Source organism: Scyliorhinus torazame, unplaced genomic scaffold (genome assembly GCF_047496885.1).
Source record: "Scyliorhinus torazame isolate Kashiwa2021f unplaced genomic scaffold, sScyTor2.1 scaffold_372, whole genome shotgun sequence".
Classification (NCBI taxonomy): domain Eukaryota; kingdom Metazoa; phylum Chordata; class Chondrichthyes; order Carcharhiniformes; family Scyliorhinidae; genus Scyliorhinus; species Scyliorhinus torazame.
The window spans coordinates 22,125-45,270 of NW_027308099.1; the positions used below are offsets into that span (position 1 = coordinate 22,125).

General features: G+C 39.5%; 2 protein-coding genes across 3 annotated transcripts in view; both read left to right on the plus strand.

Moving 5' to 3' along the window:
• LOC140406218 (mitochondrial Rho GTPase 1-like) overlaps window positions 1–17,647 on the plus strand; it is a 39,765-nt gene extending 22,118 nt beyond the window's left edge. Inside the window, exons 5-8 of the mRNA XM_072494360.1 lie at window positions 836–1,038; window positions 4,071–4,193; window positions 13,865–14,011; window positions 16,419–17,647. Of these exons, the coding sequence (XP_072350461.1) occupies window positions 836–1,038; window positions 4,071–4,193; window positions 13,865–14,011; window positions 16,419–16,536 (591 nt within the window). The 3' untranslated portion in view covers window positions 16,537–17,647. The remainder of the gene's footprint in view (window positions 1–835; window positions 1,039–4,070; window positions 4,194–13,864; window positions 14,012–16,418) is intronic.
• Window positions 17,648–17,770: 123 nt separating this feature from the next.
• Window positions 17,771–23,146, plus strand: part of LOC140406217 (uncharacterized) — a 32,923-nt gene continuing 27,547 nt past the window's right edge. For both annotated transcript variants that reach the window (XM_072494358.1, XM_072494359.1), the window contains exon 1: window positions 17,771–23,110. In XM_072494358.1, coding sequence (XP_072350459.1) covers window positions 23,039–23,110 — 72 coding nt within the window. In that variant the 5' untranslated portion in view covers window positions 17,771–23,038. The remainder of the gene's footprint in view (window positions 23,111–23,146) is intronic.

Below are 23,146 nucleotides of genomic sequence, written 5' to 3' on the forward strand. Positions count from 1 at the left end.
GATGAAATGAAATGAAAATCGTTTATTGTCACAAGTAGGCTTCAAATGAAGTTACTGTGAAAAGCCCCTAGTCGCCACGTTCCGGCGTCTGTTCGGGGTGGCTGGTACGGGAATTGAACCGTGCTGCTGGCCTGCCTTGGTCTGCTTGGTGGCATGGTGACGCAGTGGTTAGCACGGCTGCTTCACGGCGCGGTGGTTAGCACTGCTACTTCACGGTGGTGCAGTGGTTAGCACTGCTGCCTCATGGTGGCGCAATGGTTAGCACTGCTGCCTCATGCGCTGAGGACCCGAGTTCGATTCCGGCCCCTGTACAACTGTAGCAAATATATTGTGGAAAATATGACTATCTTTATGCATTTGAACAACCTTTATGCAATGGGGTTCTATTTCAGTATGTGGAATCTTAGGGCACATTTTATATCTTATCTCAGTATCTGATTTCCACTGCTGTTGGAAAGCACCAAGTGGAATTGTGCACTTGTTGTCCAGTGACCCTTATTGAAAAATGTACATATATGGTCATCAAATGAGGAGAAATTGGGCTCAGCGGTGACCACAGAATCAAAAGCCTGCTGAGACTTGCTGGCTAGTTTCCTCCTAAGTATTGACGCCTGTCTTTGGCAACGCTCCATGGAATCAATTCCCAGCATATGTGAAGAGAGAAGCAGAAAGGAAAATTGGCAACGTTATCACATTGAAACCATTTTTGAAACTTTAATCCAGTTCAATTTGAAAGCCATTTCTAAACTTAGCATAAAGATTGGTGACAAATATTAATTAATTCCTATCATCATAGCTGATACTGCAACTGATGATTTTTCTTTCATGATTATAGCAACACTTCATTGATGGCAAAACACCATGTATTATTGTCGCTGCAAAGTCTGATCTGCACGAAGCTAAACAAGACCACAGCATTTCTCCCGCTGAGTTCTGCAATAAACATAAAATGCCACCACCTCAAAGTTATACCTGCAACAGTATCGGCACACCAAGCAAAGACTTCTTTGTCAAAGTGACAACCATAGCCATGTATCCGTAAGTATGGGACATCAAGTCACCGCAGTGCTGCACGAGTCATGTTGAGATTTGCATGGATCAACATCATTAGCTACAAATTGAAGCAATGTTTTAGAGGTTGATCTGAAATAATAGGGAGAAATTCTGCAAATCTGAAAGAAAAACGAACATAAATGAATAAATTGCAGATATGTAATCATCGAATGTTTGCAGTACAGAAGGAGGTCATTTGCCCTGTCTGTGACTACTCTCTGGAAGAGGAACTCAATTGGTCTACTCCCCTGCATTTTCCCCTTGGCCTGCAAATGTTTTCATTTCAGATAATCATCTCAGAAAATGTTCTTTTGGGGCGGCACGGTGGCGCAGTGGTTAGCACTGCTGCCTCACGGCACCGAAGACCCGGGTTGGATCCCGGCCCTGGGTCACTGTCCGTGTGGAGTTTGCACATTCTCCCCGTGTCTGCGTGGGTCACCCCCACAACCCAAAAAGATGTGCTGGGTAGGTGGATTGGCCACGCCAAATTGCCCTTTATTTGGGAGAGAAGAAAATTGGGTACCCTAAATTTAAAAAAAAAAAGATTAGAGTACCCAATTCATTTTTCAAATTAAGGGGCAATTTAGTGTGGCCTATCCACCTACCCTGCACAACTTTGGGTTGTGGGGGTGAAACCCACGCAAACATGGGGAGAATGTGCAAACTCCACACGGACAGTGACCCAGAGCCGGGATCGAACCTGGGAGCTCACCGCCGTGAGGCTGCTCTGCTAACCACTGCACCACCGTGCTGCCTGTCAGTTAAAAATGTTGTTAGTGCTGTAGTGAGAGATGAATGTAGCTCAAACGAATAAGATGTAGATTCAGCTTGGATTGAGATAAGAAATAGGAACGGTTAGAGGTCACTTGTGGGACCTCGGCGCCGTGAGGCATTAGGCTAACGCACTGCGCCACTGTGCTGCCCAAGATAATTTTATGTTGAAGGCCTCAATTTAATCATCCTCCACCGCCCTTGTAGTCAGAACCTAACCATGCTCTGCGTAAAAATGTTTTTCATCATGTCACCTTCTTCTGCATTGATTTGTGTCACTTTAGATGGAATTTTAGTGCGTACCAACTTTTTCTTAAAATTTTAGAGAGCCCAATTTTTTTTCCAATTAAGGGGCAATTTAGCGTGGCCAATCCACCTATTTTGCACGTCTTTAGGTTGTGGGGATTCTTGTGTACCAACTTTTAACAAGTTTAGAAGAATCACATTCTAGAAGAATATTAATTACTTTTTGTCTTATTTTTAACACCTGGAGGGAAATTGGAATGGACAAGCATTAGCACAAGGCCAAAGGGATGGTATCGATTTTATACCTCCGAGTTGCACTCATCTCCTTGTTGCAGTGATTGTTTTAATGGTGGAATGATTGTTAATTGGAATATTGTTCTTTCAGTTAGGCTGTTCAGCTCATCACAATGTCAGGCTCGTGCCTCTTCCCAGGTACCTCTTGGTACTTGCTGCTTAAACATTTGCAGAGGTAGTCAGACAGACTGTCTTTTGAAGTCACTTTTTTAGCTCTGTTGTCCATAACTCAATTCTGACTTTTTCTGTTCATGCTTTGCTTTATAGTGCAAGATCCTAGAATGAAGAGAAACTGCCTTATTATATTTGCAATTATTACTTCTGGTGGTTTCAGTTAAGCGGGGGAAAGCTAAACCTCCTTTTCATGGAGGAGAGTTAGCTTTTTATTGCTCATGCATTCTACAATTTATGGGGATGTGGACTAAAATTCCAATTTTTAAAGAACTAGAATGGTAGCTGCAAAATTGTTCTTATTTCCACATTACAAAAAAATGTTTCATTTCAAGTCTGGTGTATGTGAAAAGCAAATCCTCTTTTCACTGTCGGTATTGCCTGAAGTCTGTCTCAGAACTGAACTTTCTCTAATGTTGTCCTTACTGTGGGTATTTACTCAAAGGGAAATTTTAGACCCTTTATTATTGCACCAAAGGGGCAGCACGGTGACGCAGTGGGTTAGCACTGCTGCCTCACGGAGCTGAGGTCCCAGGTTCGATCCCGGCTCTGGGTCACTGTCCGTGTGGAGTTTGCACATTCTCCCCGTGTCTGCGTGGGTGTCGCTCCCACAACCCAAAGATGTGCAGGCTAGGTGGATTGGCAACGCTAAATTGCCCCTTAATTGGAAAAAAAATAATTGGGTACTCTTTTTAAAAAAAAAAAAAAAAAATGTTTAATTTTAAATTATTGCACCAACGGTAATTGTTTGGAACTACAAATGAGCCTGAGGTGCAGGTCTGTATCAGTCAAAACACAGGCCAACCTAATGGAATACACACTGCGTTGTACGTAAACAAAATTCAGGAATCTTAGTGATATGAAGCAAAATATGCTGTCATGGGCATTCCGTTGTCCTGGAATATTTTCTCTCAATCCAGTTTGTTTGCAGAAAGCCTGTATTATTAGGATAATCTAAAACATTACTTCCTTTAAGAATTAAGAGCATGCAAGGTGACTTCTGAAATGTGTAATAACTGCAGGCTGTTGACAGTATGACAGCTAGCATCCAGTTTCAATCAGAATTGATTAACTTGGATTCATCCGTGATGCAAATTTTTCACTTATTAAACAATACAATTTATTAAACTCAGCAAAACTTTGTAAAATAACTCTTGACTTCAACTGAGGAAGATTATTACAAAGTAGATTATTACAAAGGCTTGGTATTTTGTTTTGTATCCAGGATATCTGGAACTGCTGCAGTTGCATAACATCTTTTAAACACAAAAAACAATGTTGTATGAGCGAGTGCTTTTATTTGTATTGTTTTGTCATCATTGTATCCATCCTTACTTGTAAGATTTATTTCCTCCGTTCATGTAGGATTGCCGCATGTTGTGTGTTCTTCCTATGGGGACTTGCTGAGATGTGTTCAGAAATGACATTGGACCTTTGGTACCTTTGCAATTGATTTACGAGAATGGTGTGAATCTGCATTTTTTATTACTTTGTAAGCAGAGACTCAACTGCCTTACTTCTGTGTGTTTTCGCAGCCATGCCCGGTTACGCTGTTTATGCACCTGCAACAGGTGTACATTTTGCATCTGTCAGAACCTCCTCAACTCAGACTTGCTGCAATCTGTAAAGGCCAAATTCTTCACTGCAGTACTTAACAGGTTCTTCATTTTATTTACTGGGTTTCAGAAGGTTTTTGAAATTGTTTTTCAAGGGTGGGCGGAGAGTAATCTTCAAAAGTCAGCTTCACACCGCATATCCACTGAATTATTTAAATTTTCACTGTTTTAATTTTGTGGGATTTATTTCTAAATTATTCATTTTGGGGAAAAAAAACCTTTGAAGCCCTTGACTTCACATGCAATAATAATGTCGGCCGTTGAAATGATGCATTTCAACAAGATTACTGAATGCTGTTCTTTAAACTTGATTAAGTGTGGTCCAGTCATTATCTGATTATTTTACCAATAATTGGCTGGCAAGTCTGAAAAAATATCGGTTGAAGGAAGGATATTAAATATATTGGGTAACGGCCATGTCAGTAGGAAGTTAGTTGAATGGATTCTGTCACCACAATAGACATTGATGAAATAAGATATTTCATACCTCATTTATGTGCGCAAAGTAATGTTCCTTTCTCATAAGTTGGTAGGTAGACAACCTTGAGATGCTTTCTCTGGCAGTATATTGACCAAAATAATGCGCAGTTAAGTTTATAAAGATTTAAAAATCTCTGCTCCACTGCCGTCCTTCAAATCTCTCATGATCCAAGTGTCATGTATAGGCATTACTTAACTTTGTGTGGTGCATTATTCTCCTCAATTCAGGCGTGCTGAATTTTAGTTATCATTTAAAAGATTGTAAATGATGAATCTGTATCATTATCTTGGTCAAAACTTGTTACTTGCTTTATAGAGATTCCACTTCGAAGCAGAATGCCATTCCAAAATCTGAGGTGCTAATTGTCAATTTAAAGGAAGTTTTGATCGATAATCCTTTTCCTGGGTCGTACCTCAGGAAACTTATCCAAGGTATTCCCTTATCAGGCATTTTTAAATCTCCCAAGTGTTTGATCCATAGGGAGCTCTGTAGATGAGAATATTTGTAAATTAAGTATTGGTGATGTGTCTAGTGGTCTTTATCACATCTCATTATGTCAAAGTGCTTCATAAAAAGTAAATTACTTTGAAATACATTAATTGCTATATGACAAACTTAATCATTTTGCAAGATCTCATAAACAACAAGGTAAATAACTAGTTGATCAGTTTGGCGGTGTTGATTGAGGGTGAAAGGTTGGCCAATTTTGCTCTTAAAATATTGCGGTGGGATTTTCAATGTCTTCCAAAACCACAGTAACAGGCAAACAGGCCCTCAGCCTTGAATCCCCTCTGAAGTTCTAGACTTGAAAATGAGCCGATAGCATGTGCTGAAGTATTGGAATGGAATTTGAACTCAACCTTTCTGACTCCGTACTTCCAACACAACACCCTCAAACTGGAGTAGAGGGTAAAAGACAGAGTAAAATTTCTCCATTATTCCATTTAATCATTAGTTTTATAGCTTAAAACCACCTATCAGATACATTTTTCTTCTTTTGTAACTCTTGAGATTATTTGTTACATCAGAGCAGAATTAAATTTGGTATATTGAATATTATTTGTCTCCAATAATGCACTAGTCATCATGTTCATTTGGAAATGTGTTGCAGACAGGATGGCTGAATGACCTTCTGTGCCAAATCTTGTCTGTCATACGGTAAAACAGCTTTTCAGTGACTGCTGTATAGAGGCTAATCAAATGTAATCTTTTATACAACCAAATTCTGAATACGTACTTTAATTTGACACTTGACTTTTATTTGGTACCATATAGTTCTTGTACATAAATGCAAATTAGATAAAGTGATGGTCCACTGAAACACAAGGTGCAGTGTACTAGTGATAAAGGAGGTGTCGTTTACTTGTCTAGCATTTTATTTGAGTACAGGAACCATATAAAAGGCATATTTCCAATGTGCAAAAAAAGTACAATTGAAAAGATGTGCTGGCATGATGCATGTACCTTCAGTTTTTTGTGTGGGGGGGGCGTGCGTAGGGGGAGGGGTTGTGTGTGTAGGGGATTGGGATCATAGAATTTATAGAATCATAGAATTTACGGTGCAGAAGGAGGCCATTCGGCCCATCAAGTCTGCACCGGCTCTTTGAAAGCACCCTACCCAATCTCTCACCTCCACCCTATCCCAGTAACCCAACCCAACACTAAGGGCAATTTTAGCATGACCAATCCACCTAACCTGCACATCTTGGACTGTGGGAGGAAACCGGCGCACCCGGAGGAAACCCACGCACACACGGGGAGAACGTGCAGACTCCGCATGGACAGTGACCCAAGACACATCTGCTCTTGACTGCTTATCTCTATACTTGACTATTCCAACTCTCCTGATCAGTCTCCCATTTGCTACCTTTTGTGAACTTGAGGCCATCCAAAACTCTGCCTATATCCTAACTTGCATCATCCCGTTGTACTTGCTGACCTATGTTGGCTCCCATGTCTGGCAATGCCTTTATTTTAAATTAACCCTGGTTTTTGCATATTTCCATGGTTTCACCCTCCTATCTCTGTAATCTCCCCCATCTTCACCACCCTCCATGATGCATGCACTTCTCTAATTCAGGCCTCTTAAAACATCCCTGATTTTAATCGCTCCACTATTGGCCATGCCTTCAGCTGCTTGGGCCCTAAGCTCTGGAATTCCCTCCCTAAATCTCTCCATTTCTTTACCTCGTTTAAATTACTTTGTGTCACATTTTGTTCAATAACGCTTTGATGAAATGCCATGGGACATTTTATTACGTTAAAGGTGCTATATAAATACAAGTTGTGTAATAAATCCAAGCTCCAGCGAGTGTAAAATGCTTAGCATTTCTGATGGCTCTTTCTCAGTTCTGCTTTGAAGTCTCAAGTCGAACTCGTGCTTAAATCCTAGGCTGGAACTTGAATATTACATTGATTTTGAAGAGAATGCTACTAACACTGAAACTGATTATTGTGGCCAGTAGGATTGTTTGATCAAATCTTTGCACATCTGTGATCAGCTGAGACCAATCTGATTATTTCTGTTCATTTGAATTTTGTTTCTCATTTTGTAGCAAATTTGTCAGCCAGTTTGCAGCACCCTGAGCTTTCACTGAAAACCTAGATTGTAGGAGGAAGGGCAGAAGCTAAAGAGTTGAGTTTTAAGGAACTAAGACCATGAGTTAAAGATGCTACAATGAGTCTTGACATCAACATAGGGAGAAGGAAGACAGGAGGAAGAGTAAAATATGGTATGGGATATGTTGGACCTTTTCAGAAAGTTGAGAGATGTCAACCATGTTTATAAACCTTCAATGTTAAAAGATTTGAGTGCTTTTACACACTGACTAAACTTCCACGGGCTTGGATCCAGATCCACGCGTCGAATAGATATGCTTCAATACTTGCACTATAGAGATTAAATTAATAGCCATATAATTTCTAGGGTAATGTTTCTAGCATTATATAAAGCTTAGAATAGTGTCAACTATTTTATTCTGTTAAAAGTCCTAGCTTCCCACAAGAGCCCTTTACTTTCATTTTATACTCACGTGAAATAACAGCAACAACTCCTAATTTGTTGCTGCAGTTGCTCTTCTTTGTAAGTCTGTCTTAGTGCATTGCAGATTTTTACCATTAGTCCCAGCCCTTGGCCCACATTCGCCCTCAATTTCATACTCCACTTTGCCATTTTGTACAAGAGAGATCTAGCTTTAAATAATGAAGCTATCAATTCATTACATACAACCTATTAATCTGTGGAGAATAGGAGATAATTCACTTGTGACCTCTCTGAAAAGCTGGCTTACAGCTTTGGTACATTGCGAGTCAGTCGTGGGCATTTATCTTTTGATAGTGAGATGCCCTGCAGATATTTATCCTCAATTCACAACACTTTTAATACCAGCCTTTGCCCACAGGATCAATGATCAACTGCTGCTCTACTGTAGAGCTGGCTCCTGTTCAGGGAAAAATGAGAGCAGTGCCTCATTTAGTCCAGTCTTTCTGCAAAATCATGTAACTAAAGTTAGGATCTCAAACCCATGAAAGTGTCTGTATTTTGGAATTTGATGCAGTATCCAGTATGTACCTCCCTAAACTATGTTCAGAGATCATGTACAACCACTTGGGCTTGCAGGCTATTTTAAAATATGTGGAATAACTTATCCTTCCTTCAGGTAAGTGTGCAAATTGTAAATTGGAGCCATAAAAACAGTGGATATGCCGTGAATAAGGCTGCTATTGAAGAATCTTGAATCAAATGCAGAACTCCAGGGTACAACCAACTTGTTCAGGAATGCTGAAATCTTGATCAGTCCCATTACAAAGATTATGCATCTTTAAGGTATTCAGTTTATCAATATCTTCCATCCGAAATTGCATTTATGTATTTACAAACTTAGACACAGACTCTGGGATGTGTTGTGGGCGAAAAAGGATTCTTATGAAAATACTGTAGTTCAGCAAGTGCAGAGTAATTCTTCAGTTAGCTGACCTTACCGAAGTGCAGTGGAATACTACTGCATATTGGTTTTAAAATATAATAAATCAATACCAATCAAGTTTCAGTATCGGAAAAAATAGTACTGATTATATTGCAAGTAGGGATGCCTTTATATTTTGTTAAAAACGTGTTAATTTACATTGGTCCAATGGAAGTTGTCCTTGGTATATCTGAAAATTACCTCTAGTTCAGTTGGTTGTACTGTTTGATTTCTGTCAACGATGCCTTTTGCTATTAACAACTAGGGGTAGTAAGCTTTTCTCAGCTCTGGACCTGTTTTGGGAGTTCAAACCTTCATGCGAACAGTAATAAAAAGAATCCTCTCTGTCGTAGAAACATAAGGGTACAGGCAAACTATCTGTTTTCATTTGAAGCTTGCATTCAAGTTAGTCTCCTTCGAAATTTGGTATTCTCATTTCTTCCATCTCTTCTATCCTCCACCTCAGGTCTGTCCTATCTAAAGACTTGTTGATGGAGCGTAGGATTTTCTTTTAAAACTTTTTTGTATAATTGTAAAGTCAATGTGTAGCACGGTAGCATTGTGGATAGCACAGTTGCTTCACAGCTCCAGGGTCCCAGGTTCGATTCCGGCTTGGGTCACTGTCTGTGCGGAGTCTGCACATCCCGTGTGTGCGTGGGTTTCCTCCCACAGTCCAAAGATGTGCATGTTAGGTGGATTGGCCATGATAAATTGCCCTTAGTGTCCAAAATTGCCCTTAGTGTTGGGTGGGGATACTGGGTTATGGGGATAGTGTGGAAGTGTTGACCTTGGGTAAGGTGCTCTTTCCAAGAGCCGGTGCAGACTCGATGGGCCGAATGGCCTTCTGCACTGTAAATTCTATGATAATCTATGAATATGTGTTGATGAGCAAATTTTAGATTTGCATAAATATATTAAACTGGAGAAAATAGCTAATTTACTGACTCAGTTGATAGAACATGCAGTGCAGAAGGAGGCCGTTCGGCCCATCAAGTCTGCATCGACCCACTTAAGCCCTCACTTCCACCCTATCCCCGTAACCCAATAACCCTTCCTAACCTTGGACACTATGGGCCATTTAGCATGGCCAATCCACCTAACCTGCATGACTTTGGAATGAGAGAGGAAACCGGAGGAAACCCATGCAGACACTGGGAGAACATGCAGACTCCACACAGATAGTGTCCCAGCAGGGAATCGAACCTGGGACCCTGGCGCTGTGAAGTCACAGTGCTAGCCACTTGTGCTATCGTGCTGCCCAGAGCCTGTATGTAACAAGCTCATGCTGGCAGATGCTGGGTTCAGTTGAAAGCCCATGCTGAGTTAACTGAATTCAGCCATGAGGGCAGCACGGTAGCTAAAATTGCCCCTTAATTGAAAAAATAATAATTGCATACTCTATTTTGTTATTTTTTTTTTATTTTAAATTTTTTTTAATGAATTCAACCGGAGTAATGCAGAGCCACTGCGATTGTCCTAAGTGTCGACAGGCTAAAGAGAGAAAAATCAGCCAGATCTCACTCTCCTGATCAGTTCGTTCTAGCAGTGCCATTTTCTGGATATCAATAATAGCACTATTGGAAATTATTTTGTTACTTTTTAAAAAATTTTAATATAAATTTAAGAGTATCCAATTTTTTTTCCAATTCAGGGGCAATTTAACGTGGCCAATCCACCTACCCTGCACATCTTTTGGGATGTGGGAGTGGGACCCACACAATCACGGGGAGAATGTGCAAACTGCACACTGAGAGTGATCCAGGGGTGGGATCGAACCTGGGACCTCGATGCCCTGAGACAGCAGTGCTAACAACTGCGCTACCGTGCCACTCTGATACTTTTTTGATGGAAAGTCCAGTATTTCTAAGTTACTAAACTAGACTGTACGCAGAATAATACTTTTCACTGTAGCTCGGAACATGTGCCAATAAAATCTATCTAGACATTTTTACTTGGCTTTTTGATAATAAGTCCTGCCCTGTGGAATAAACAACTGCTCAAATAATACATCAAATTAATTACCAACTCAGGGTGGCATGGTGACTCAGTGATTAGCACTGCTGCCTCAGGGCGCCGTACACCCAGGTACGATTCCATCCCAGGTCACTGTCCGTGTGGAGTTTGCACATTCTCCCCGTGTCTACGTGGGCCTCGCCCCCACAACCCAAAGATGTGCAGGGTATGTGGATTGGCCACGTTAAATTGCCCCTTACTTGGAAAATAAATAATTGGGTACTCTAAATTTATATTTTTTTAAATTAATTAATTCCTAACTTATGAGATTATAAAGTGTGAAATCTTTTCTGTTTTTCAAATTGCCAGTTTGTATTCCTTATTAAAACTAAAATTAAAATTTCATAATGTTGAATCTTTTTCCTTTTCATATTGCTGGAGTTGTCAGCTTATCTTATTTCATAAAGACGCTGACTGGATAATATAATTGAATGGACAGCTACTGCAAAACAAGCAAATTTCTTAACTCCTATTATTTGAATTGGCTGTTAGAATGGGAGGCAGAAAATAAACTTAGTTCAGGTACAAGTTTATAGTTTTGATTTAAATCTTTTTCTATTGAGGGCTTTATTATCAGAATTTTAATTGTAATTTTAGATTTTCAGGTGAATGTGAATAATTTGCCTTGTACTGTACAAGGAAGTTAACTACAAAAGTAGTTAACTACTCCCAAAAGTTAGCTACTCCCAGCCCAACATTCCATTTCAGTTTTTTTAATCGCAAAGCTTGATGGTTTGAACTACTGTTATTACCTTCCCATTGTTGCATGTACAAGTGAAGACAAACTGGATAATTTAGTGTATCATAACATGTACTTTTTCTTTTCTAATTTTCTGTCTTTTAGGTGTCCATTTTCATTTTGTGTTTGCATGTAGGCACTGTCTATTCCTCTTGCATCATATCACTCTTATTAACTATATTGCATCTTCTATGATTACCCATCCTTCCTTCTCTCCTCACCTCCAGTGTTACTTTAGAAAGATTTGACTTTATTCTTGGAGATGGAAAACAATAGTTCATCTACTTTGGATGTGTGTGTTATGTACAGCTAATGGCTTCTGTTTAATTTGTCTTGGCTCCCATTAGCAGAATTTCACTTTGGTGGTACTTGAGCAATATTGATGACTTTCAGGTTATTAATACAACAGATCTCATGACAGTTCTGAATATGTCTAAACTAATTTCGATCTAATGGTATCTGGATTCATTATTGGAAGGATCACTTGTTTAATTGCTAATGACCCATTCAGTCTTGTTTGTGTTTATTGAATACAAATGCTGCAATATATTATTTTAATCTCATACAAATATTTTTGTGACTAATTCTTCCTTCATGTTCAATAGCCATTTCCATCAACATGTTCCTTATTTACATACTAGAAGACCTGTTAAAGCAATGTACAAAGAGATTTGCGTTTTTCCTATTTCATCTCTTTATGTTCCTACATCCCAAGCCCTCTCCCTCCTCCTTACCGTCTGCCAAGAGTATTGCAGTTGTTGTCCATTGTGAAAATCTGAATATAAATTGCTGTTGAGATTGATATTTCGACTTGTGTATCCTGGTTGAGACCTCCAACTTGTTGGTCATCTATTGTCCATGTTCAATGTAACTGCCCTCAAAGTGAAATATTGGTGTAACTACCTTAAATATGTTGCCGTTGAGTCTGAGTTTTTACTATCCTTAACTTGGAGCTGTTGCTTACTGTGAATAAATTCTTCACTAATGTGGTTTACCAGATAGACATCGAGTCTCTGCATTCGCATTTGCAATTTCTTCTTCTTGCTGCTCTGCCCTCAGGAGGCCTGTTTTTTCCTGAATGTCTTTGTTGCTGCTATTCACATCGTTGTCTGCTGGTGTTTGAGGCCCACTGCACCAATAACCTCCAAGCCGTAACCAGGATACTTGTTAACGCAAGATGATATCTCTAATTTGTATTGATATTTCCTAACTTGAATTAACTAGGCATGAGCATGCTCAGTTAGCAAGTAACTGCAGCCACTTAGTCCCCGATAGACCATTGTATTGATATAAGCCTCGGTTTTCATTAGTCATTTGATACAACAGAGAAAAGATTACTTGTGATCAAAATAGCAGGTGACTGAAAAATGTGGTATTGAACTACTGTCTAAATAGTTTTGGCATCCTGATAAAGGGGCAGTCCTGTTAATCAAAATCCATTTAAATTTAGTAATATTAATCATAAGTTTATGCTCTAATCTTTAAAGCAGAGCAAAGTCTACTAGCTGTTTCTTTTAAACATTGCTAGTCAATTTTTTATTCTAAGTATCTTCATAAAAATTAACTTTGTGTACTTTTAATACCAAATCTTTACTTAAACTGGCAAGCAGTCTGCAACAATTATTTAGGTAATTTTTACTTGACTCCAGAACAGAATGAATTAGGATTTATGGATTTAAATCTTTTTCGTAGTTTATTAGTTCCGCTGCTTATAATAATCTTGCATGACCTTCCCAGCATAATCCAGTGATTACTCAGTCCCTGCATTCTCACTGACCCTACCTAGTTTGCGGCTGGTTTCTCTTGTCTGACAGCAGCAATTTCACTTACCTTTGGGCCTTTTGAACCCACCCTGCGACTTGCCAGTTTTCTTCCTTTTGCTGGTTTTAACCATCCTTAAGGCCTCTTTCGCTTATTCCCTTTCAACTATCAGCTGTTTGTAAACTCATCGCTCTGTTACAACAACTAAGCATTTACCTTCTAATTGGGATGAATATTCTGAGCTACCCAAGATTAGAAAAGAATACTGACTCTGCAACCAGAGGAATTGGTTTTCTGCTACCCATGCTACCACTCCTTTTGGAGTCTCAAAAACCTTAATTAAGTCATGTCCTCCTTCTCTGCTACACAAAGTAAACTCTCAGTGTAACTGTGGCTTCTCTCTTCCTAGTCAACTTGTCCTGTATGCTGTCTGGCAGTAATATTCTTTCTATAATTCTGGCACTCGCTTCTGAATCGACTCTTCCATTGCCCCCCCCTCCCCCCCATCCTGTCTTCCAAATCATCTGCTTGAAATTAAACAGATGTCTCTATGGCAAAGATTTAAACATTGTGATTAAGGATTCAAATTCTTTGGTTCACTTAATAAATCCTTGCTTTATACAGGACTGCTCCTTGAATCAAACCATTAACCAATCAAGTTGAGATTTTTACTAATATACTGTTCGGTTGCCATTCACCCTGTTTTGTACCATATTATGAACTGCATACTTGTATGCATGTGTGTATATATAAGGTTAAAAGACCGAGTAGACGAGGTGGGTGCTATGCTGTTGGCGAATGATGAAGGCAGTCTCGTTCATCAAGTACACGCCGTGAGCTTTGTTGAAGATTCTATCTTCATGGAGTCTTCTGGTACTCGCAGTTTACAGCATGAAGACAGGTAACTGCACATAGTAAACTCTCCTCCTCCAGACTCTGGCAGTCATTTGAAAACACTTCCTGATGGTAGTGGTAATATTGGTGAACACTTTTTCCACATTCCAGTGACTTTATTGGCAGTTCGTAATCTTCTGACTATATCAACTTTTATTACAATACACTCTTTCAAGTTTTTGTTCCTTACATTTTATATTTTTGTCTCCACACACATCATATCCAGAATATGGCAACTGAAAATGTCCTCTTAAAGGCATGTAACGGAGAGGAGACATGTACATGTTTGATTTTTAATGTCTGTGGAACATAAGTTGAGACTAAAAGAATGAGTTTTTATTTAATGTGGGATGCTGAGCTTTGTAAAAATACTATTATGTTTTTAATGTAATGTCCGAGGTTTGTGACCATATTGCATTGAGTGCAATGTATCCAGAAAGTTTGTACATCTCCTATAAACTAGCGAGGTTTAAAGATGGCTATAGAATGTTATTCCAGGTTTGTGTAAGTGTTGGGAAGAGCTTGTCTGTAAAGTAAATGGCAAAGTCTGAATGCCTCTGATAATGTGTGAAATGGACAACCACTAAGAGCAAGCTAAGCGTTGGCCGATTGGGAGTGTTCATGCACTATCTAATCCACAACCTACATAGCAAAACCAACCTACATAGCAAGTACATTTTGATAGAAATATTAGCTCTTATGATTTTTGCACCAAACTACAGCATCTGTTTGTATAAACAATATATTAGAATGTTCTTTACGGTAAGAATAATTAGGCCGTCTTCAAAGAAGAAAGTCTGGAAGCTTTCTATTGAAGGTGTAGTGTGACACCTTTTGTTTTAGGACAATTTCTATTTATCTTTAGGTATGATGCACATAATTTGGTTTTAATTCAATCAAAAAAAATCTTACTTGAACTTGTGAAAATGCAACAATAGTTTTTAGCTAGCTGTGTTAGTGCGCTGATTGACTTTTTCTGGATTATTTAATCATCTTGTCCTCCATTGTCTGCAAATTAAAACATCTGCTGTAGTTGATTTGAATTAAGCCTGGAGGTTTTGTGCAAATTGCAAGTGCTTTCATGTACAGTCAGAACTTAAATTGGACCTGGTCCCCTAACTGCTAAGAAAGAGAAAATGCTGGAAAATCTCAGCAGGTCTGGCAGCATCTGTAGGGAGAGAAAAGAGCTAACGTTTTGAGTCTAATGACTCTCAAAGCTTACCCCTTACTGCTAAAATTGCCTCAATTATAGAGAATGAAGGTGAAAAGGAATAGGGCAACATATTTTTACCAAATGTAGCTGATAGACTGCATCACTCAAATGCCTTCTCTGAAATTGAGCAGGGGGACTTTTCACATGTAGTTTTAATGAAATGAATCGTTGTAATGTAGGCAGTTGTTGTCCAGAATGTGGACATTCAACGAAAGAAGTTAGAAAGGTGGAAGCAAAAGGAACCAAATGCAGGATTTAGTGCCAGATATTTTACCATGTAAATGCTGTCATAATGTTCGATGAATGCAACAAGTGCACTTGGATTGCTGAGTTAATGCTACGTCAAGATAGTAGCATGTGTCCCTGAGTGGCTAACATAGAATTGGATGATGAGTAGAGAGAAACCGAAGATGATGAAAAAATAAAAAATGCTCGATACACAGCACCACTCTCAGCATATGTAAAAGCACGTTGTATTTCAGTCTGTACTCTAAATACTAACCTATCCTTTCTCTGCATAACTATTTATTCAGTACATTTCCAGTATTTTCCGACTATGCTGCACAAATATTATTTCCGTATGTTCTAATTTAGCCTTTATTGTAATCTTGTATCACTAACTTATTCTGTGTTTAACCCTGTCTTGCGTCCTGTGGAACAGACAAGATAACGTCTTTAAAAACTGGTATTTAATGATTTTTAAATATATTTTGATAGATCACAATTTTTGCAGCCAAGTTTATTAAATTATATTCTCTACAAGCAACTAACTTGGGGATATTAAACCTACTTTAACTAATGTGCTCAGCTGTCGTACTGTGAGGAGTCTGGCTCAGTGCTTAATTGAGCATGCTCAGTAACCACCTATTGTGTCTCGTTCTACAGTGTGGACTCATTTGGCTTTATTGTGGCCCACATCCTATGTCTTTACAAGTGCACAGTATGGCCTCAAGTGCAAAGAGCATGTTTACCATACTTGTCTTATCACTGCTTTGTTTTATCCTGATTTGTTGTTGTGTATTTGCATATTCAAAATCAACCATATCCAAAAGGCCATGCTCACTAATATGTCTTTTTTAAATACAGCTTTGTGTTTGAACTTGTGCACATGTTCAAAACAAGCGCTGACCCTTTACTTTGATGTCAAACTGTGTTGCTTTAATATTTCAACTCTCTCACAATAAACGTTTCTTCCTTTTAGACACACAGCGCAGGCAGACCTGAAGACCTCAACCTTCTGGCTTCGAGCAAGTCTTGGGGCCACAGTGTTTGCTGTCCTAGGATTTGCTGTGTACAAAGCATTATTGAAACAACGATGATCAGAACAGGAGTGAACCATTCTCACACAATTTAAGTTTTATATACAATTTCAAGAAGCTGCAATGAATATTGAGTGTTTTTATTTTAATATGCAAACTTATTTCTTCAACGGATAACGGTGCAGAAGAACAGAAAAATATTTAAGGGTCAAGCTGACTAACTGCTCCCATGTCATATGAAAGGACAATGCAAATCTGTTACAACACTATTGCAATTTCAGAACCTATTTCTGTTTTGCCATGGGTACCAGTAGTGTTGCTATCTTTAGGATCCTGTAAAGCAAGAATAATTCAAAGCTGCCAACATCAGAGACCCAAAAGGGACATCATTTTGTAAATAATGTATATATCTGCACAATCAGCAGAATGGCATTGTTGCCCTCGGATGCCTGATACAGTTATGAAGTCTGCTCTCAGTTTATCGTGCAGCAAGTTACATGTCGGAGTGATTGTTTCATGTGGATATTTCGAACGTTATCCCACAGCCAGACTTGCCTGGTGTTTAAAACATTTGAGGGTGTTTTATTTATTGTTTAGGTTATATTTTAATTTCAAGGAAGCACGTCTGCACAAAGTGGAGTCATCGAGAGAGTTAGTTCTCAGGGTATCAGCGTACACAGAATAGCAATCATTTTTATCTCGCAGTATAAAATTTCCTTATATACCCAGTGACCTAATCACTTATCAGAAAAAATATACATTATTTGTCGTCTCGTTCCCCTCCTCCAGCCCCCAGTTTATTATTTCTTTTTTTTTCAAACCAGGCAAGATGTCAACGGTTGTTTTGCAATCTTTGAAGGATGCAAATCTATAGGTCCCCATGATCTTAACACTCACAAGTAAATAATGTAAGAGACTTCTTACTCCTATAACCTGTACTGTGTTGCAATGCAAAGACAGTACAGTTATCGCTTTTTAGAGTGTAGTAATTGCATGGTTCACAGTATCTCTTCTACAGTTAGCTCTAAAATACCATATCGAGCATCCTTGCAATTTTCTGTTACAATGAATTTGCATTCTTCCTGTATATTGAACCAATAACTTGCATCACATTGATTTCATCCTTGACTTTTTCAAACAATTTCAATAAATATCTACGTGCTGTATCGTACGTCCTTGTAGTTAATTTCTTTGTGTCCAAAAAAAATGTTTTATTTTAAAGACTTCCAGAATATTTTTGTCAAACATCCTGTGCTTGTTTAAAGTTGTGGGTTTGAGAACTGGAATCCGGTGTTTTTACTTCTGGTACCAGAGTTAATCCCATCAACCAAGAATGAAATCAGGGAGTGTTCTCGCAGGCTGTAAAATCCTATAAAGAATAAATTCAGATAGTCTCAGACCAGTTTTGGATGGTTGTGGTATTCAGTACAAACTCCTGCAATCTATAACTACATTTTCAAATTCTGTAATAAGACTAGTATGTAAAATGGAAAATTTAAACTAGCTACACCCGCAGCCTCAATAAGGAATCATAAAATATAGGCCTTGCTGCCCTTATGCCACTGGTTTTGTAGTACTCAACCAACTGACCTAACGTTTCTACTTGGTGCGTCAATGGGCAGGTGCAAAGATTCCATGGCATTCAATGAAGAGTAAGGGATTTCTCCCTAATTTGCTGTTAAATACCTGGATTTTGGGATCTTGTTTGCAAATTGACTGCCACCTTCCCTACATTATGAGTACCCAATTCATTTTTTCCAATTAAGGGGCAATTTAGCATGGCCAATCCACCTACCCTGCGCATCTTTGGGTTGTTGGGGCAAAGACTATGCACACACTGAGAGAATGTGCAAACTCCACATGGACAGCGACCCAGAGCCGGGATCGAACCTGGGACCTCGGCGCCATGAAGCAGCAGTGCTAACCACTGCGCCACCGTGCTTCCACAACCTTTCCTACATTATAATAGCCAACTACATTTCAAAAGTACTTCATTGGCTTTGAAGCACTTTGAGATGTCCTAGCATTGTGAAAGGTGCTTTATAAATACAAGTTCTTACTTTCTTTGCAGAATGGCAAGATGACTATGAAATGAAAAAAATGTGGGGGGGGAAATCTTTCACCAGTATCTTATTACGCAGCACGGGAGCACAATGATTAGCACTGTTGCTTCACAGCACCAGGATCACTCTCTGAGCAGAGTCTGCACGTTCTACCCGTGTCTGCATGGGTTTCCTCCGGCTGCTCCGATTTCCTCCCACAGTGCAAAGATGTGCAGGCTAGGTGGATTGGCCATGCTAAGATTGCCTGTAGTGTCCAAAAAAGGTTAGGTGGGGTTACGGGGATAGGGTGGAGGTGTGGGCTTAAGTAGGGTGCTTTTTCCAAGGGCTGGTGCAAACTTGATAGGCTGAATGGCCTCCTGCACTGTAAATTCTATGATTTACTTGATTTGCCATTGCCGCGACTTCCAGCTAGCACTTGACAGATAGTTCTGACCACCAGGACAGGCTAGACCTAAAAACAGAAAGTGCTGGAATTACTGTATTTTACAGATCAGATAGCATCTGTGGAGAGAGAAGTTGTTAGCATTTCAGTGTGAAGACTTATTGCCATTTTGCCTTGAAACATAACTCTTTTTCCGTCTGCACAGATGCTGCCAGACTTTGAGTATTTGCAGCATTTGTTTTGTTTATATTTCAAATTTCCAGCACCTGCAGTATTTTGCTTCCATTCCAGATCCAATATGGTTATGGAAGTGGAAACAGAATCTTGGAATCTTTTTAAGGCAGAACTAGATGAACAAGGGGGTGAAAGGGTTATCTGGGGTCGGCAGGAATGTGGGGTTGACGTTTCAATCAGATCAGCCACGCAGGTCCGAGTGGCAGACCCCTGCTCCTAATTCGTATGTTATTCCCAGCTCAGTTTCAGCTTTCTCCTCCCAGATGATGCAACAGTGAATTAATTTGTGAGAAGCTGAGTTGTTAATGAGCCAAGCACACAAGATCTTTTGTTTATAGAGATGGTAGGAGACTTTTCATGGACAAAGTAGAAGAAATCTTCCAGAAGGAATCAGAAAAAGAATAGCAGTGTCGAGATACTTTTTTCTCAAGCTTCCTTGCAAATGACTATAACTCTGTACCAAGTTCAGGAGAACTGTTTTCTTTGTTTAAAAAAACATTGTGCAAACTCTGGCACTCATATAGTACCTAATACATTGTTAACACAGCCCAAGGCTTTAGACCGTTATAACATTCCAAATCACATCGCTTTGATGGCAGGGGAAACATCTAAAACCTGAGGGAATTGATTCTTTAGCACTCAGATTATCACATTTCTGCACCCTGTCCAGACCTCAACATCCTTTCTCATCTGTTCACAGAATTAAACACAGTACTCTTTCCATCCAGGAACCTACTTGGGAGACTGCTGACCCAAACCCTGCTGGTCGCTCCAATAAAACAAAGGCACCTGATGTCTTTTGAGCATACTTGAGCCCTCGTGAGCAGGACTGTAGTCAATGCTTCACAGCATTCCTTCCCTCACCCAACCTGCCCAGTTCTTCCTAAGATATGGTCAAAATGTAGATCAGGTATTTGCTGCCTAAAAGCACAGAAACTAATACATGCTCTCAGCTCTCAAAAGTGTTCTTTCAGACTGGGAAAGTGAACCAATGGCTCCAATTCCTGTTACTTTGTGATCCCAAAAGTACCAAAGAGTCCGTGACCCCGCTCTGAGCTTAGGCACACAAGCAGGTACCTGATGAAGTCAATTCTTGTGTTTTACATGGAAAGGGGTTTCAAAGTTTGATGCCACTGCAGCACATCGCTTCCTTCTGCCTCTTTACTAAACAGGTGTTTACTGGACTGTTGACAACTCTGTAAAGGAGCACTTTTAAAATAAAAGTGACACCAGAAATTACTTCATAAGTGATTGTCAATTATAGTGTTTACCTATAGTTATCTCTTTAAATGTTTGTTCTTGGGATGACTAGTACTAAACAAATTAAATAACAATTGAGAAGTATCTTTTGCCAGTACAATGGAAGCAATTCTGGCTTAATCTTGCCTTAGTTGAAACACGGTAGCTTAATTATTTTAGTTTTTAAATTCTGTATGATAGAAGCCATTTTATTCTATGTACTTCCCCATTGAAATTAAATTTGCCAGTTTACAGGAAATAGCTTCTCCCAGTAGGGTTTTACCCATATTAAGATTCCCCGTCAACAAATCTGTACAACTGACTTTTCTCTTTGTTGTTCCCCTTCTCGTGTGAAATAACAGCACTAGGCTGTTTGCAGTAAAAGGATTTAATTGGAGAATGAGATTTTCAACGTTCCACCATGGATACCTGTCTTCGGTTTCCTGGATCATAAACCAAAGAAATCCCCCCCACCTCCGCAACCTCTCTACCTCTCATCTCTTTGATCATCTGCCCTTCTATTTCCTTGCGTATCGCTGTATTGAATTTTGTTTCATGTTGCTGTGAAGCACCTGAGGACACTTTACCACATTAAAGGTGTTTTATAAATGCATGTTGTTGTGTTGATCTGTGCTCTAAAAAAACATAGAGTAAATAGGGGTGAGAAAGTAACAATTACCCTGGACAGGTGCCAGTTTCCCTACACCTTCAAACTATACCAGCTTTGTTTGCCAAAACTAGCTCAAAGTTGGATTAAATTTTTTGCATGTTTAGACAGACAGAAATGAGAGTAACTTCACCCTTGAGTGAGAATTTGATATGTGAGCAATTATTGTTTTGAACAGAAATTGCTGCCACAGAATACATCTACTCATTAGAATCTGTTCTTTCTTGTAATTGATGTTACTTTATGGGCCTCTAGTGGCTTGTGTCTATGTCGGACAAGATTTCTTCTGCTGAGCAGGAACATTTAACTTCTTCCAATCAACAGGTTAGGTTTGAATGAAAAAGCGATGATGAGCAGCACAGTGGCTAGCACAGTTGCTTCCCAGCTCCAGGGTCCCATGTTCGATTTCAGCTTGGGTCACTGACTTGTGGAGTTTGCACGTTCTCTCCATGTCTGTGTGGGTTTCCTCTGGATGTTCCAGTTTCCTCCCACAGTCCAAAGATATGCAGGTTAGGTGGATTGGCCATACTAAATTTCCCTCCGTGTCCAAAAAGGTTGGGTGGGGTTGCTGGGTTACGGGGACATGGTGGATGTGTGGGCTTGGCTCTTTCCAAGGGCCAGTGCAGACTCGATGGGCTGAATGGCCTCCTGCACTGTAAATTCTAAGAAAGCAACCTGTTGAATCAACCCCCAAACATAATACCACTCCTGTTTGTGACCTTATTCTCTTTCAAGAAACCATGAAAGCAATCATATACTCTACAAAATGTCATTTCTGAACACTTAAGTGGTTGATGTAATCTTCAATTGTAACTGCTCTCCAGGTAAAACCATGTCCAACCCTCTCGGCTTTCTATTGCTTGGTTATTCTCAAGCCTTTGATTATTGGACTTCATTACCTTTTGGCTTATAAAATTATTCCTAAATTTCAAGTTTATTTTTAACTTCTGAAACCCGTAGTTGTAATTATGTTCCCTTTTCCTACGGAGGTATAATTCCTTTGCACATCCTTGAAAACAACCTTTCTCCATTTCTTTGTAATTCACTTCTTCCCATCCCAATCATATCTGCTATTCGTCTTTCACTGGCAGGCACTTAAGAGCTTCTATTGACACCTCTGCACATCACCTGCTGGGAGAGGTCTTGAAATGATTGGTTTCTCCCAGCCCCTGAATGCAAGGAAGTAATTAAGTCTAGTCTGTTTCTCCCCACAGCTGTGTAGCGGAACGTGGGTATTGATAATCTGATCGTTTATTAAGTATCAAAAAATGAACCAGCTTCATCGTGATGTGATCTGTGCAACTTAAAACAGCCCTGGAATATTTCCTGTTTTCATTCAGCATTCTGTCTTCCCGCTTACCCTCCCAGTACGTTCTTCATGGTTCCAAAGTTAACTTTATTCAATGTGTTATGCACCAGTGTTTGTGGCTTTGACCTTCGCTTGAGTTCACAGTATCCCTGTGGATTAACCAATGTACGTTTTCACCCAAAATACTCGAGGTCTTGTAGAGCATGGTTCTTGGGGGCTAAACATTAATCTAGTCAGAATGTTATTCTGTAGCTAGCAAGAGAATAACAGTTGCATTTATTTTTCCTTCCACGAGGTGAAAGGCTGCAATATTTTGTCCAAGGTGAATTATGTCAGAGACTGATAACTGCAATATGGCACCTAATCCTAAAAGACTGGAACAGATTTTTGAAAGTGCGCAGCTGTAGCATTTTACATGTAAAGGGTTAAATGATTTTGATGCCTGTAGCAAAGTGCAGGGAAGTGCTTTGGCAAGCTAACCTTGATTGTCTAGTTCTATTGGGGGTGGTGATATCACACCATACACCTGTACTAGGTCACAGAAACGCTGATGCTTTGTAAGAAAAGCAGAAGTGTCGAGAAGAGAGGAACTTCAACTCCAGATCACAGTCTCACCAGCTGGTAAATATTTGTTAGACAGCGATTCAACAGCAAGCTAAACGCTCGTTATGATGGCTTCTGAGGAGAATGTCAAAGACCTGGTTTTTGAAGGATATTTGAAAAAGCGAAAAGATAAAATGGTAAGCTGTTTTCTTTTCAATTACTTTCCCTGTTTT